We start from the raw sequence: 16,472 nt of genomic DNA, 5'->3' as shown, positions 1-16,472 counted from the left end.
TTGTGTCAAATAAAAATAATGGGGTGGGGAAGAGAGACTGCTTGCAAACAGAAAAAAAATCAATTATTTGCCCAGTTCTAGTCATGACTAGACAAGGGGACTGTTACATGGAACAGGAGGCAGGGTTGGAAAAAAATTGTTTTTCTGTTGTAACATGGGGACTGTGATATGGAGGAAATTGAGAAGCACTGATCTAGATGATTCATATAGATTAGAAACCAGAGAGCATTTCCCACCATACATATAGAGACCTGTCAATCCATTCTCTGAAAACATTGCATAACGGATTCAAGTTTTTCACTTTAGTCAGTGATGCATCTTGATTGCTTTGCTGCTTCAGCCATTTGATTGGACTTAGAATACTGTTTAAACGTCACCAAACTTTGGGCTCTAGAAGGATAATCTTTCTTTCCCCAAATGCAGAGCATGCCAAAGGGTTTTGTTGAAAGGCAGAAAAATATTGCATATGTACAAGTGACCGTAGCAAGTGAAATACTTAATAGTGAACAAACTTTTTGATGTGTCAATTACACTGAAAGGAAAATAATTGTAATAGTTTAAAAAAATAGCCTTATCAGCCACACAATACAATTTTCATGATGTTTTGTTCAATTTCTTACAGGCAGCTTCAAAAGATGGTACATGATATCAAGAAAAATGAAACTGGAATAATGAGCAAGTTCAAAAAGTAAGTTATAGATGTTGATATAATTGCACCTTGTTTAAAGCTCAGAATATCTAGCATGTTGTATGACCACGTTGAGGGTAGGAGTGCATGTTTCTGGATAGACATATGTTAATAATAGCTTTATTTCAGAGCTGCTCCACATGAAGGATTGTCATTAATATCAATGGAAGCGGCTGCAGAATCAGGCCCCAAATTATTCTATAGTATAAGCTGCTCGTGGATCAGTTTAAACAATATCTACATATAATGTATCATTGAGGTTGATTCTCCCAGGCAATGTTTGTGTGTCCCCTTTCTCTTTAGGCCTATGTTCAGGCTACCCCCTACAATTTAATTTTAATTTGAACTCCTACCTTCATGCAACTAATCAGCCATAATTTTCAAAACTCAATCCTGAACATTCCGTACATATTAAGAAGTTCTAAAAGAAACCCATAACACTAAAACCCTAACCTAAAATTCTTAGTCCAGCAGTAAATTGCAGAATGATTATCATTAAATAATCACAATGTACGCGTAGATAAATCCCAGTGTTTCTTCATGGGTGGTTATATTAATAAGACATCCTTTATTTCCAAAGTCAGACTCATCTTTTAGCACAATAGCTATTAAGCATGCACACTAATTTTGAATACACCATATCTTTCACATGGGATTAACATATGTATGTGACAATCTCATTGATAATCCATGAATCATTTACTATAGGTGTAAGAAAGACGTACACAAGATATATTAAATGAACTTTAAAAAAAAGTTATTTACCAGGTTTTCAGGAAGCATTTGCAATGATAGGACAACAACACACAGAATTACTCAGTATAGTCTATCGATGCAGCTCTCATACACAATGGAAACGTATAAGCACACAGAAAACTGTGCTTAAGTAACAGCAACCATAATGGATACATTCGAGATTGGAAAGTATTATTTTAGTATCTGCTAAGTAGGGAGCGTCCTCTCCTCGTGGGGGAAATGGACTCAGTTTTGTGATAAAGCTCTCCCTCGCTGTGACCTGGTGATACACATGAGAATGAAGCAGGGAAATTCAAAGCTAACCATTACACTTTTTCCTGCACTCACCCTGTTGTAATTAAGAATTGCTGCAGCTTGCAGAAAATCTCATATTCAGATGTTACATAGGATCTATACCTCTTCATTGCCTACACACAGGCACAACAGCACAAGTGAAGGGCTAAACGTCAGTGTTACCTTTGACTGGCACTTCTTTTGTCAGTTGAGTAGAGCCTTCAGTAACTCAAACATACTTTGCCTTTTGGGGGGTTCTAACATGGTGTATGTACAAACTGCAGAGCTCTGGACCTGCATGAAACTATAATGAGGAGTCTGCCCTCATGGAGTAGAATCAAAACCTTAGCTTTTATAAAGAATAATATCACAGTAGCAGAATTAGAGCAGTTAGACTTAACATCACAGTGGGTCAGCAGCAAATGTCTCAAAGATGAAAGCACATAACAAAAATGAGAGAAGGATCTCAGAGTTATAATTTACAGAGACAAATCATTTTACCATAGTTGCTTTCACCTGGAGATGAAATCTGGTTTTTAACAGTATGGCTTTGAGGATGTGCCCCCTCTTTAAGAATAAGAAGAAGGGGGAAAATAATAGGATCTAAATGTACTTACAAGCTGGAAGGGTGCGAGGTGCAGCCTGAATCAGATAGATACAAAATGGCCATTACAGGTCTGCAGCTCTCAATGCTCCCAGATTTAAAGAGCCAGCTACCAGAAAAGCAGGCTGGAGAAGGAGTCTATTAAAGGGTGAACCCAGCATAGAGCTCAGTAGTAACCACGAAAATATGAAATAAGCAGCTTCCTAAAGGGGGGGTGGAATTCTATTTCTCAGGGAGTAGGGAAGTATTGCCAGCAACAAATATTCAAAATCACAAGTCTAGCTTCCAACAATCATGTGAGTGCTTTAAAATAATATGTTTTTAAATTGCCTTTGGGCTGCACTGGGATCGCATTTTTGTGCTTTTCTCTGAAACCCTGAGGGCTAGAACTTGTTGGGGGGTTTTAAAGCTGAGATTCTCATATTCACATGGAGCTAGGGCTTCAAGAAAAACACCAAATATTAGATGATAAAATTGCAGAAGTTAGCAATAATAGTAGGAATAGAAGATTCCAAGATTCAGAGACAGAACCTGGTGGCAATGAGTTAATGTATCATTATGTTTTTAGACTATATCGTTGCAGTCCCTTCCAACCCTATGATTCTTTCTGTGGACTGTGGATACTATTGGGCAAATCCTATTCAGCAAGGGACTAGTTGCATACTATTGGGTAAATCCTGGCCCCATGGGATTCAATAGCAAAACTCCCATTGACTTCAACAAAGTCAAAATTTCACCCTTAAAGATTTGCGGATGCTTAAGTGGCTTGCTGAGGCAGGGTGTAGGAGCTCAGGACACTCAGCACATTGCAGGATCAAGCCTTAGATGAAGTATCAAATGAACTGTCTCTACATCAAAAAAGTTTTTCCAAAATTTCCTGGGGACATCAGTGACACTTCATTGACAAAGCCAGCAGCAGTAAGTGAAATAAAGAGGCTGCCTGTAACCAGAATCTGTCCATTCCTTGAGATGACATTTGTGCCGCCATGGTCAGCTACTGAGATGACACAGCACCTGAGATCCTGCATGCCTCACACAAGCAAAACATCCATAGACTTCAGGTCTCTCCTGCTCCATAACTCTGTAGCACTTACTGTGCCCCCGTTTTCATACAATCCTGAAGATGGCAGCTGGAACTGTGGTATTTTACACACTATGCACTGAGTATATAATATTGCAAACTAGTCAAGGAAACAAACTGAAGCACATGGAGAAAGAGGTAACAAAACAGAAACAGTATAATCATACATGTATCTTAGCTGAACCAAAAGGAAACTTGTGTTTCCATTTATGTACCAATGTAATGTGTTTCAGATTTCTTATTATTGATGCTCAAGGCCTTTTGTTAATAAATGGGACAGTCCATTAAAGTCAAAAGTATTATACTGTGTAGCCATAAATATTACAGTACCACTGTTTTGTTCAAAGAAAATATGTAAAACCATATTAAGAACATTAATAACACTCATGGGCAGCTTCATAAATATTTTAAAGAGTTTCTTTATCACCCGACTCTTCCAAAGCAGCAACAAAACATTCCACTCTATCATGAGATTCCAATTTGGGATCAGTTTGTTATCAATCAGTTTAACGGCACTAGTTCAGAGTTTTGACAAAGTTTTGACAGGTTCAATGCATTTATTTTTTAATAATAGTTGTATTTACGTAGTGCACCCAGGGCACTGCACAACAATAAATACAGTAAAAACATAACATCAGCTAAAGAAAGCATATAATAAAAAAACGCCCTGTTAGCAAAAATGGACCAGAAGAAAAGGACACATCCTGTATGAAAGGGCCAACAGTAGTAAAATTAAAGAACATTTTTGAAAACAAAAATTGTTCAGCTATTTCTTAAAAGCTGGGAGAGGTGGGCTGAAATGCCGGGTATAGAGGAGTGAGTGCCAGTCTCCAGCACAAGTGGTGGAATCTCTAAAAACAAGTTTTCTAGGAACACAGCATCAGGACAAGGCTTAGAGTTCAGTCCTGCAGTTCATTAAACACCCTGTCCACCATCCCGCAAAGACTTACACACCTCTTCAACTTCAAGTAACTGAGTAGTACCTCTGATGTCAGTGGGAGTATTCCTATGCCTAAAGTTAGGCACATGCCAAAGGGCTTTGCTGCATCAGCCTCAGAGTGCTCAGCACATTGCAGAGAGGAAGATTCAGACCATGGTACTTTTAAAAATTGAAGTCATTCATTCACTTAACTGCCTGCTAGCTGCTATCTAGTGTATGGTGTGCAAAGCTACTACAGCAGTGCTGGTCTCATATTAAATGAAATGCCTCAAATACCAGCTGATTACTTATTGAAGCTAATGATGCAGAAAGATGTGTTATGTTATTTTTAAACAGCTGTAAATATTCTCAAAAACCTGTTTGGATTTATTTTTATTTTGGATGAGTCTTGTAGAATTGAAAATTATATCCCAGCTATGGAATTCTGTAGGATGTTTCACAAACCTCCACAAAGGATATCTCATTCTCTAATAAACTTATGGGTGAAAGTCTGGCCCCACTGCAGTCAATGGGAGCTTTGCCACTGACTTCAAGGTGGTCAGGATTTCAGCCTGTATATTTTAGAGTGGGTAATTTCTGTAAATTCCTATTCAGGTCTATAGGACTTTTCCAGAAGGATTAACTCACAAGTCTATCAAATTTAACTTAAATACAGAACAGAATATATTTAGAGCACTTTCAAAGTGATTTGAAATTCTTACCACCATGATTTCTTTTGGAATCTCTTCTGATGTAATTGCCTAGTTTGCAGATAAAAGATATGCTGAAAAACAACTATAATCTCTCCCTTGAACAACATGCACTTAGATAGGACTTGATCCTCTTCTACTGAAGTCATTTGGAGTTTTGCTATTAACTTCAACAGGAGCAGGATCATGCCATTTGCCATTGCTTACAAAAAGCAGCCCTAAAGAGTAAAAGTATTATAAGTGTACATATTTATTATTTCATCAGCATGTACAGTAACTAGACAGTAAGCTCCCAGAAACAGGGATCTTGTCATTCGTGTTTGCATATTGCAGAAATAGTGGGTGAAATCATGGCCTCATTCCAGTCAATGGCAAAATTCCCACTGACGTCAATGGGACCAGGATTCCACAGTGCTGACACTCACTAAATAATATTAATACGGTGCAGTATCTTTTCTGTGGGTTTGTGTTTGAATTTTAGAATAACTAACATATTTGAAGAGACTAACAAATACAGATGTGGCCATAAATTGTTTCATTTCTGTGACAGAAACCATTTCTTTTCTATTGCTATTTAGGTTCCAAAATGAACAAGTGGCCTTAATTTGCAAAACTGGGAAAAATACTTGGGATCGGTATGCTATTTCAGAACCACACAAGGCATGATAGATGGCTCAGATACAGAGCTCTTCTGTGCTTCACATGCTTTTGTTGTAACATATTTACATATTCTGCCAGGGCCACAGCCAGGATTTACAGATTCTTGGTCAAAATACTGAAGCAAGCCCTCCCAATTTATGATCCGAACACCTACAATATGGACCAAGCCACACATCCCTCTCCGTCCGAAGGGTCCTTATTGGCTTCTCCACCCTCTTCCTTTGTCTCTGGTGTCCTTGTGCACCTCAGCACAAATCCAGCACAGAGCACCCTGCTGGATTTGGGGCCAGCCTCTCCGTCAAACCTAGACTTGGGACAAAGCAGCAGCCATTTCCCCTGGCAGTGGCCCTGGTTTCTCCTTTTTAACATGCCTGTGCTAACCTGGATGAGATATAGGAATAATGCTGTTAAGAATGCTTAATAACATACTACCTGCAGGGTAAGTTATACCCATATTGTTGGGCACTAGTAACCATTCAGCAAGGAAGAACTACCTATACCTTCTTCTGTGACACTACTAATCAAGAGAGCTGGGCAACCTCTGTGAAAAATGTTCCGTGGATATTTTCTTGAGCTTGGTAACGAATTTATTTTGGCCATACCTTCACCATGCATACATGTACTTTCTACAACTGTATGAGCAGTAGAGTTTCACTGGCACTAACTAGGGTAGAAATCATTCGCAGAAACCAAATCTTTACATTTGTACATCTGGGTATTCAGTCAGATGCACTGACCCAATCAGGGAACAGAAACAACATTTAGCTGTGGGTCTTAGCTGAACAGTCACAAGTAAGCAGCGTGTCCAAGTCTTGAATATTGATATCAAATTATTGCAGCAAACTGTTAAAAAAACAAAACTGGGGAAAAAATGAGAGAATAAATTGAAGGAAATCACAATGGCTCAGAAACCTTCAAGAGCACAAGAAAAAGTTACAGTCACTGTGGACATTATTCCTGGTGAATTATACACTCAGCTCTGCAAACAACATCCCCAGAAGCACTTCTTTTGGGACCTGATTGAAAGCCCACTGGAGTCAATGGAAGTCTCTCCATTGTCTTGGGCACTGGCTCAGGCCCGGGGTGCGATCTCATCAGTGCTAAGGAAAAATTGTTGGATTATATATGTAACCCTGCTGCCCATCAGAGTTGGCAGCAACAAGGGCCAGGTTCAGTATCTAGGGGTTCCATTTCAATAACACAATGCAAAACCAGCTCGAGCCCCCACCCTGTGACCTGGGACAATTACATACCACCCCCCCGGGCGTCTCTAAGAGGCAATATTTCCCATCTAGAAAGCACAGAGTCTGAGTGTAGCAAAAGCCTTTTGATAAAGGAAGGAAACACTGCACCATTATGTTGGGGAAACACCACAAACAGGATTCATAACACAAACCATGAGCAAAAGACCCACCCCCAAGTAAGTTTGGCAGTGTCCTTTTCCCCTCAGAGTCTTAAGTCCAGCAACCCAACAGTCACCCCACCCCACACACAGTTTCTGACCTTGGTCAGTGCAGCCCCCAGAGTTCAGAAGTTCATCTGCAGAGTTTACCTCCCAGCCTGAGTGGAAGTGGAGGGTGGTATGGGGGGCACCTTACATGCTCCGCTGCTCGGGTCGATGGCTGAGTGATCTGCCAAGTACAGTTCTACTGTCCTTGATTCACATAACTAGGATAACAACTCTTTATTACTCCTACCCCAATAACAAAGAGACTGGGGATCCCACGGCAGCCAAAGTGACCATTTGGGCAGGCAGTCCATCATGTTAGGCAGGGTGGGTGTGCCCATGCAAACGAGATCAGCCCCTGAAGTCCTTTTTCACAGCTCACCACCAGATGTCTGGGTAGAGCTCATTTTGACTCTGCTTACATATATTAAGAATTATTATAAAAGGACATTTTAATGCAAATTGTATTAATGCTTTATATTAATCCAAAAAGCAAAACATTACTAGCTTCAGATACTTCCACTCAAGCATGTAATAGTCCAGATGCACCATTGGATCTGGCTTGAATAACTTCACAGAAATGTGCCTCTCTTCTTATGAGGTAATGTCAGATCATTAATGGAATAATAAATAGATCACTACACTAAGCTCCTGGGGGTGCTTACAATTAAACAAACAGGAACCTGCATGATTTTAAATTCTAGGTGTAGCATATCACAGTTGAAAATGAAGAGAAGCCTATGAAGAATGTTTCAATCTTTCTCTAAATAATATTTTGGTTCACTCAATATTACAGAACCAAAGCTATTCAAATTGTATTGCCTTATGAAAAATAATTGGTGTGAGACTTTCTGTGTTAGTACTTCCATTATTGTACCAAACATGCATACCTCATACATGTGACAGATGCAGAGGTTGAGACCCCAGATCTGATCTGATACCAGCATAAATCAGTAACCCCATTGACTTCAGGAGCAATACATGTACAAAATCATTGTAAGTGAGATCAGAATCTGGCTGAGAGACAGCCTGGGAAAACTTTTTAAAGCCTCAATTGGAATTTAAAGTGAATGCAAATCTAAAGTTGTAAATTAGAACCAGAGAGCACTGTACTCTTTTATCATCTCACATATAAACCTCTTACTAGGATTTTTGTGAACCTCAATCAGCTTTACTTCTTCAAACAGATATGCACATATCTATAATGTATAATGCTGCCTATAGCTTCTGCTCCTCTATATGTGTGTTTCTTTAAAAAAAAAATTCTTAACAAAAAACTCAGATTGCAGTCTATATTCTTGGCTGTTTCCAAAAGGTACTCTCTTTTCAGAGTATTTGCCTGCAGCAATTGGCTGAATATCTGTGACAATGACCTGTGTCTTCAGTTGCAGATATCTTTTGTCATCAGCTTTTTTTGTGCATCTGGCTAATGCTTGCCTTCCTGCAACTATTACCTATTGGATCATAAATGTAATAATTATTGTTTACAGGCTAAAAAATAAACCCCCACCAAGTGTACCACAAAGGGATTATGCTTCAGGTAAGGATGGCTTAATGGAACGTTAAACTGTATATTTTTTTCTAAGAGTGTTACAACTGCATATTTGCTCACATTTATCTTCTATGCGAGGTGAATCCTAAACCATTACCAATAACTTATAGTCCAATTCTTTCTAGTGCAACTTATAGTGCAAAACTATAGACAGCAAACTGTGGAGAGCTGCCCCAATGGGAAGAACAAATAGTAAGAAGTAGTTGATAGCAAGTGCCCCTGCTAGCTGACTCTCCGAAGCAACTTTCACCCACTCTATGGGATCCATCTCTAGGCCATTCCCAACCGGGAGAAGGCTCCATATCCAGCCATGCTGGATGGAGAGCCAGTCCAGTTCAGGGCTTATGATGCTTGTGAAGTGAAAGTAAAGAAAGAAACTATGGGCAAAAAGGTCTCCTTCCCACAATAATGGAATCTGATGTTGGTGCTAATATAATGATGGCATCAAACATTATCTTCAAGTGTGAGTGGAGCTATATTTGCTTATTTTACATCTTCACTGCCTGCAATTTTGTTTTACCTTTGTTTTGAAGTGTTAAGAATTGTTTTGTTAAGGAGAAAATAAAGTAAAACAGCAGCAGACTAGGTGGGGAGTGACTGGAAGTTGTCAATCTAAATCGTTCAGTGACTTCCATAGCCAGTTCCAAGTTGACAGGCTTCCACATCCTTAAAACTATCATAATTAATTGGCATCCAATTTGGAACTTTACCAGAGAGGCCAAGAACTGAATTGTCAAGAGGGCTGAACGAGCTCTTCCTCTCTCTTCGTTTCCTTTAAAAAAAGGGAGACACGGGCATGGCAGTGTGGGGAAGCTTGCATTGCTACTATTCAGACTGGGAATAAGTAGAGGACTGCGTTGTCCAGCGCATCCATCTGGGACTCTTTCATGAGCACTCTCAATTAATTTCTAAAACCAAATAAGCAACAGAAGCAGAATTCTAATTGCCAATACTGTTCAGCCAAAATGAAGTGTTTCTGGCACAAACTTTCAGGAATTTTGTGTGTGTGTGTGTGTGAGAGAGAGAGAGAGACTGGAATGCAACAGAGCCATTCAATCAGTAGTTAAGATGAATGTTTGTGATCACTATTCTATTCCCTTAAATAACTTAAATGTTTGGTTTAGAACATGCAGAGGATGAAGATGAACAATGGTCTGATGATTTTGTAAGTATATTTTCCTGGGGTCATAAAGCAGTTACTCTTTCAATTAGGACCACACATAATGAAAGTTTAGTTCTGAATCAGATAATTTCAGGCAAATTTACATTTCTACTATTAAAATCCTATTATATTCACGATGTTGAAAATTTTCAAAAGCAGCCACTGATTTAGGTGCCTCGATTTTTGGGTACCCAGCTTAGAAATACCTGGACCCAACATTCAGAAGCATTGTTAATGGTAGCTGTAGATGATTAGCATCTTGCAAATTTAGGGTTATGGTGTCTCATCTTGAGCACCCAAAAAACGGGGCAACCAAAATTAGTGGCCACTTTTGAAAAAAACACTGGCCTGTTCTTAACTAGAAGATTTACAGATACTTTTAGATTTCACTTATTCATCAGTGTTGTCAAATTTGTGGTTAGTGACTTATTTTTGGCATCGCTTATTTTGACACTGGTAGCACCCACAATGTGTTAGGCATTTTCCAAACACTAGAAAAAACACAGGGTGAAAACTTGCCCCATTGAAGACAATGGCAAAAGTCCCATTGATTTCAATAAGTTCAGGATTTCACCTACAGTTCCTGCCCCCAGAGACCATACAACCTATATAAATTCACTCTCCTCTATTGTAAGATTTGGTCACCATTTTCTGACATTTCAAATATATTTAATATTTATCCATTTTCCTTTATTCCATGATACTTGAGGTGGACCCTCTACAGAATTCCAGGTCTGAACACCCCTAAATTTGCCTAAATTTGAAGAAAGTTCAGATCCAAACTTTGTAGCTCAGGACAATCTCTAATTCTTTTATGTTTGAGATGCCCAGATTTTCCTTGCATAAAGAGTGTGAAGATTATTCATTAACCCTTAGAAAACTAGCTAATTCCCAGGTAGATGTCACATGGTGAATGGCTATCTTGGGCTTTGGTGGCGAAGCCCTATCAGGTAGGGTAGAGGATGGTAAGGTCTCCTCAGGACTTTAGAGTGAAGCAAATCATGACCCATCCTGCCACAGGGCGAAGAACACTCCTGATTCTATAACTTGCTTCCCTAAAGCATGCTGTTTCCTCCTGATGCTAGTTCCTGACCTCTCCCTGAAGACCAGGAACCAGAACGGGGAGATAGAGGTCACATCATCAGCTGAGGTTGAGACTGGGAAGGGGCTGGCTCCCAGGGCTGGTGGAGAAGCAGAAGTCTGTTGACTCACTGATGTGCGGGGGATGCAGTCCCAGCTTAGCAGAGGGCCTGTGGAGATGGGAGGGAGAAGGCAGAAATAGGAAGTGAGAGGTCTGTGGTGTTCCAGTGGTGATGAGAGGAAAGCATAGGGGTACTGAAAATCAGGGTGTTAGCACTTTGTTAAATCCTTTCTCTCTAGAGCAAAAATATTCTAAATATGTTTTATGATGAAATAGAGTAACACTAATGAAGTTGACCATGTTCATAACTGTCATATGACAAGCAAGTGTTTTTGTAGGTTAGCAAATAATGCAACTGGTGGGATGTTTGAGTGTTACTTCCACGAATGAAACTCCAAGTGTTTTACAAAGTAAGAAATGGGAAGCTGTATGTTTCTAGGACAGCGATTATGAAAATCCAGATGCCCACTCTGATTCAGAGATGTATGTGGTCCCAAGTGAAGAGAACTGTGATGACAGTTATGAGCCCCCTCCAACCGAGCAAGAGAAAAAGAAGATTCCCTCATCATTTTCATTTTCAAGGGGAGAATATGCAGGTACCTATGAAATCTTTGGTTACACAAGCCTGTCAGTCCTTCAGCTATTGATACCAGTGGCACCATGAACAAATTGAAAAACAAGAAAAGAATTTCAAATGGTGTTAATGTGGTGTAAAGCCCGTCCTTTTCTCAGGCGTTAGCCTCAAAAGGAAGAGGGCCTGTTTGTTCCTGACCCCAATTATCAGGGTGCTTACTTTCTGGAAGGATTCATGGATTTGCTGGTGGGTGACACCCCCCACAGCATTGCAACTGTCTCCCAAGTTTTTGTTAATATATTTTGTAGAAGGCCTACAGGCTTTGTGATGAGCACTTATAAACCGAGTAATAAAACAATATGCATGGGAACCTTGGGGAGAAATTTCACTGAGCACGCCTCAGGAATCACCCAGTTAGCCTAATCTGGGGATTGGTTCTTCCCTAGCTGATTTAAGGTCAAGCAGGAAGAACAAAACATTAAAGGACCCCTGTTTTCTATCTTGTTTGTACCCTAACTTGTTAGCCAAGCAAGTGCAAAACAGGGGCCATAACAGTCCTAGAGATCTAAGCCTATGCTGCCCTTAACAATTGGGAGTAGGAAGCAGGTAGCCTTAAAAACAGGACTTGAAGGAGATGACTCTGCTTATATTGCTCCAACAAACAAACCCTTCTCTTCCCTTCAACATTATATTCTGAGCCAAATACTGGTCCCATTGAAGTCATTGGAAGTTTTTATATTAACTTCAGGTGGACCAAGATTTAGAACATTGGGAAAAGGAATATCAACATAACCATCCCCTCACTGCACACCTCTTCCCCCGTCTCTTTCAGTTTCATTATATGAGGCTCAGGTACTGGACATATAGAAGGCACTCGACTACTACAGTGCCAGACAAGTAGCTGGCTAGGTAATAAACACATTATTTGCACACACTTCAAATAATGAGAAATTGTATTACCCAGTTCTTTGTAGGTATTTTGGTGGTACCCCAGAGAAGCTGGCCATATCATCTATTTTAGTCTCACCCACCTTGCTGCATGGGAATTTATATGCCACAGTACTTAAGGACTATAGAACATAATAGATTCTTGTTACCTCCAGTCACAGAACATTCTATATGACTTATGCTATAGGCAGAGTAAAGACGCTCAGTTTGCATAAAGAAAAGGAGTACTTGTGGCACCTTAGAGACTAACCAATTTATTTGAGCATGAGCTTTCGTGAGCTACAGCTCACTTCATCGGATGCATACCGTGGAAACTGCAGCAGACTTTATATACACACAGAGAATATGAAACAATACCTCCTCCCACCCCACTGTCCTGCTGGTAATAGCTTATCTAAAATGATCATCAGGTTGGGCCATTTCCAGCACAAATCCAGGTTTTCTCACCCTCCACCCCCCCACACAAATAAATAGGCTTAAATAGAGACTGGGAGTGGCTAAGTCGTCATGCAAGGTAGCCTATTTCCCCTTGTTTTTTCCTTACCCCCCCCCCCCCCAGATGTTCTGGTTTAACTTGGATTTAAACTTGGAGAGTGGTCAGTTTGGATGAGCTATTACCAGCAGGAGAGTGAGTTTGTGTGTGTATGGGGGTGTGGGGGGTGTGAGAAAACCTGGATTTGTGCTGGAAATGGCCCACCTTGATTATCATGCACATTGTAGGGAGAGTGGTCACTTTGGATGAGCTATTACCAGCAGGATAGTGAGTTTGTGTGTGTGGTTTTTGGGAGGGGGGTGAGGGAACCTGGATTTGTGCAGGAAATGGCCCAACTTGATTATCATGCACATTGTGTAAAGAGTTGTCACTTTGGATGGGCTATCATCAGCAGGAGAGTGAATTTGTGTGGGGGGGTGGAGGGTGAGAAAACCTGGATTTGTGCTGGAAATGGCCCAACCTGATGATCATTTTAGATAAGCTATTACCAGCAGGACAGTGGGGTGGGAGGAGGTATTGTTTCATATTCTCTGTGTGTATATAAAGTCTGCTGCAGTTTCCACGGTATGCATCCGATGAAGTGAGCTATAGCTCACAAAAGCTCATGCTCAAATAAATTGGTTAGTCTCTAAGGTGCCACAAGTACTCCTTTTCTTTTTGCGAATACAGACTAACACGGCTGTTACTCTGAAACCTGTCAGTTTGCATAGATATTAAAACAACTGTTTGCAGTTAGTGAGTAATTATGTACTAAACTTGTTATTTCCCCCTTCATTTAAAGACAATCGCACTACCCACCAGGAGCTACTGCCATGCAGGCCAAGTCAGTCTTTAATTAAACCCAAGAAGCCATCTAAACCATCTCTGCCATCATCATCTGCCTCTCTGAAACCAAAAATGCCACCCAAGACCAAAGAGTTCAATGAGGATGAGGTAATATTCACAGATACACAAGTCTTTACAGTACAGATGAATTATGCCCCCATAAGTATCACAAACTACATGCTGCACGTGTTTAATATGCTAGCCTTTCACATCTGACTCCTGTGGCTCAAATCATTACGTAGGTCATAAAAATAAATGCATAGTCTCACACTAGTTTCTGGTGGACATTTACCCACATCGTAAATCTGTGGGGCCATTCAGCCCACTTAGCATTCTCTGTTCACCAGAGACAGACTGCTGACAGGTGGGGAAGGAACAGAAATATTGAGCACCGGGGCAGGGCTACAGAGTACTGAGACAGTAAATGATCGATCAGCTGTGCCACAATTGGAGCTGTTTGGTGAAGGGGAAATGTCCATGGAAAAGCCCAGCCTTATCCAGCCACAGAGGGAGTTTAGATGCCTGAGACAATCATTGGCGTTAGTTCATCTTGTCCGTCCCTGCTAAAACAGGCTTGTGCCGTGTGGTGTATTTGACATAATGCACGCTTAGCTTGTAGCTTTTCTCTGCATTTTTCTCAGGATGATTATATCGTGCCTGTAGATGATGACAATAACTACATTGAACCAACGGAAGGCAGTACCTCACCATCTACAAAACGTGAGTGTTAATCTTTTAAGCACATGATAATTTTACTCTAGGGTAAACACCGTGCCACTGGATGTCTGTTGCTAGGGTTCATAGTAGGGCTGTCAAGCTATTAAAAAATTAATCGTGATTAATTGCACTGTTAAATAATAATAGAATACATTTAAATGTTTTTGGATGTTTTCCACATTTTCAAATCTATTGATTTCAATTACAACACAGAATATAAAGTGTACAGTTCTCATTTTATATTTGAGTACAAATGTTTACACTGTAAAAAAAAAAGAAAGAAATGGTATTTTTCAATTTCCCCTTTACAAGTACTGTAGTGCAATCTCTTTATCATGAAAATTGAACTTACAAATGTAGAATTATGTACAAAAAATAACTGCACTCAAAAATAAACCAATGTAAAACTTTAGCGCCTACAAGTCCACTCAGTCCTACTTCTTGTTCAACGAATGGCTCAGACAAACAAGTTTTTTTACATTTGCATGAGATAATGCTGCCTGCTTCTTGTTTACAATGTCACCTGAAAGTTAGACCAAGCGTTTGCATGGCACAGTTGTAGCTGGTGGCACAAAATATTTAGGTGCCAGATGCGCTAAAGATTTGTATGTCCCTTCATGCTTTAAGGGCAGCATTACTACCATTCCAGAGGACGTGTCCATGCTGATGATGGATTCTGCTAGATAACGATCCAAAGCAGCGAGGACTGTCATGTGTTCATTTTCATCATCTGAGTCAGATGCTACCAGCAGAAGGTTGATTTTCTTTTTTGGTGGTTTGGGTTCTGTAGTTTCCACATTAGAGTGTTTCTCTTTTAAGACTTCTGAAAGCATGCTCCATACCTCATCCCCCTCAGATTTTGGAAGGCACTTCAGATTCTTAAACCTTGGGTTGAGTGCTGTAGCTATCTTTATAAATGTCACCTTGGTACCATCTTTGAATTTTGTCATATCTGCAGTGAAAGTGTTCTTACAATGAACAACATGTGCTGTGTCATCATCAGAGACTGCTATAACATGAAATATATGGCAGAAGGTGGGTAAAACAGAGCCAGAGACATACAATTCTCCCCCAAGGAGTTCAGTCACAAATTTAATTAATGCTTTTTTTGTTTTTAACGAGTGCCATCAGCACGGAAACATGTTCTCTGGAATGGTGGCCGAAGCATGAAGGGGTATATGAATGTTTAGCATATCTGGCACGTAAATCTCTTGCAATGCTGGCTACAAAAATGCCATGCAAATGCCTGTTCTCACTTTTAATTAAGAAGTGGGCAGCATTATCTCCCATAAATGTAAACAAACTTGTTTCTCGTAGCAATTGGCTGAACAAGAAGTAGGATTTCGTGGACTTGTGGGCTCTAAAGTTTTACATTTTTTTTGTTTTTGAGTGCAGTTATGTAACAACAACAAAATCTACATTGTAAGTTATACTTTCATGATAAAGAGATTGCATTACAGTACTTGTATGAGGTGCAGTGAAAAATATTATTTCTTTTATCATTTTTACAGTGCAAATATTTGTAAAAAAAATAATATAAAGTGAGCACTGTATAATTTGTATTCTGTGTTGTAACTGAAATTGATATATTTGAAAATTTAGAAAAACATCCAAAAATATTTAATAAATTTCAGTTCGTATTCTCTGAACAGTGCGATTTAAACTGCGATTAATCATGATTAATTTTTTGAATTACAATTAATTTTTTGAATTAATTGCGTGAGTTAACTGTGATTAATCAACAGCCCTAGTTCATAATGAAGTGGGGAAAGCACTAAAGAGACTGCAGTCAAGTGAGGAGGGGCAATGTGGGTCCTGTAGCTAGGAAAGTCCAAGGGCAAAAGTTAGGGTTGTCTTTCCCAACTGCCATGTTTGGCTCCTACCTCTCTTTCCATGACCTTTCACAGTCCTGCACCCCTACA

The 16,472-nt window shown here is 39.8% G+C and overlaps 2 protein-coding genes across 11 annotated transcripts in view; one reads left to right on the top strand and one right to left on the bottom strand.

Moving 5' to 3' along the window:
• Window positions 1–16,472, bottom strand: part of LOC140914912 (DNA nucleotidylexotransferase-like) — a 384,775-nt gene that overhangs the window by 323,638 nt on the left and 44,665 nt on the right. The gene's annotated exons all lie outside the window — the stretch shown is intronic.
• The window catches only part of BLNK (B cell linker), a 144,908-nt gene that overhangs the window by 102,521 nt on the left and 25,915 nt on the right, over window positions 1–16,472 (top strand). For 8 of the 10 annotated variants that reach the window (XM_073353937.1, XM_073353938.1, XM_073353939.1 and 5 more), the window contains 7 exons: window positions 623–688; window positions 5,610–5,666; window positions 8,629–8,678; window positions 9,815–9,855; window positions 11,433–11,589; window positions 13,790–13,941; window positions 14,475–14,553. In XM_073353937.1, coding sequence (XP_073210038.1) covers window positions 623–688; window positions 5,610–5,666; window positions 8,629–8,678; window positions 9,815–9,855; window positions 11,433–11,589; window positions 13,790–13,941; window positions 14,475–14,553 — 602 coding nt within the window. The remainder of the gene's footprint in view (window positions 1–622; window positions 689–5,609; window positions 5,667–8,628; window positions 8,679–9,814; window positions 9,856–11,432; window positions 11,590–13,789; window positions 13,942–14,474; window positions 14,554–16,472) is intronic. The other 2 variants (XM_073353945.1, XM_073353947.1) reach the window with 1 other exon arrangement.

The sequence above is a fragment of the Lepidochelys kempii genome, chromosome 7 (genome assembly GCF_965140265.1).
Source record: "Lepidochelys kempii isolate rLepKem1 chromosome 7, rLepKem1.hap2, whole genome shotgun sequence".
NCBI lineage: Eukaryota > Metazoa > Chordata > Testudines > Cheloniidae > Lepidochelys > Lepidochelys kempii.
The sequence above is the reverse complement of the archived record's forward strand: the minus strand, read 5'-3'. Positions and strand labels throughout refer to the sequence as shown.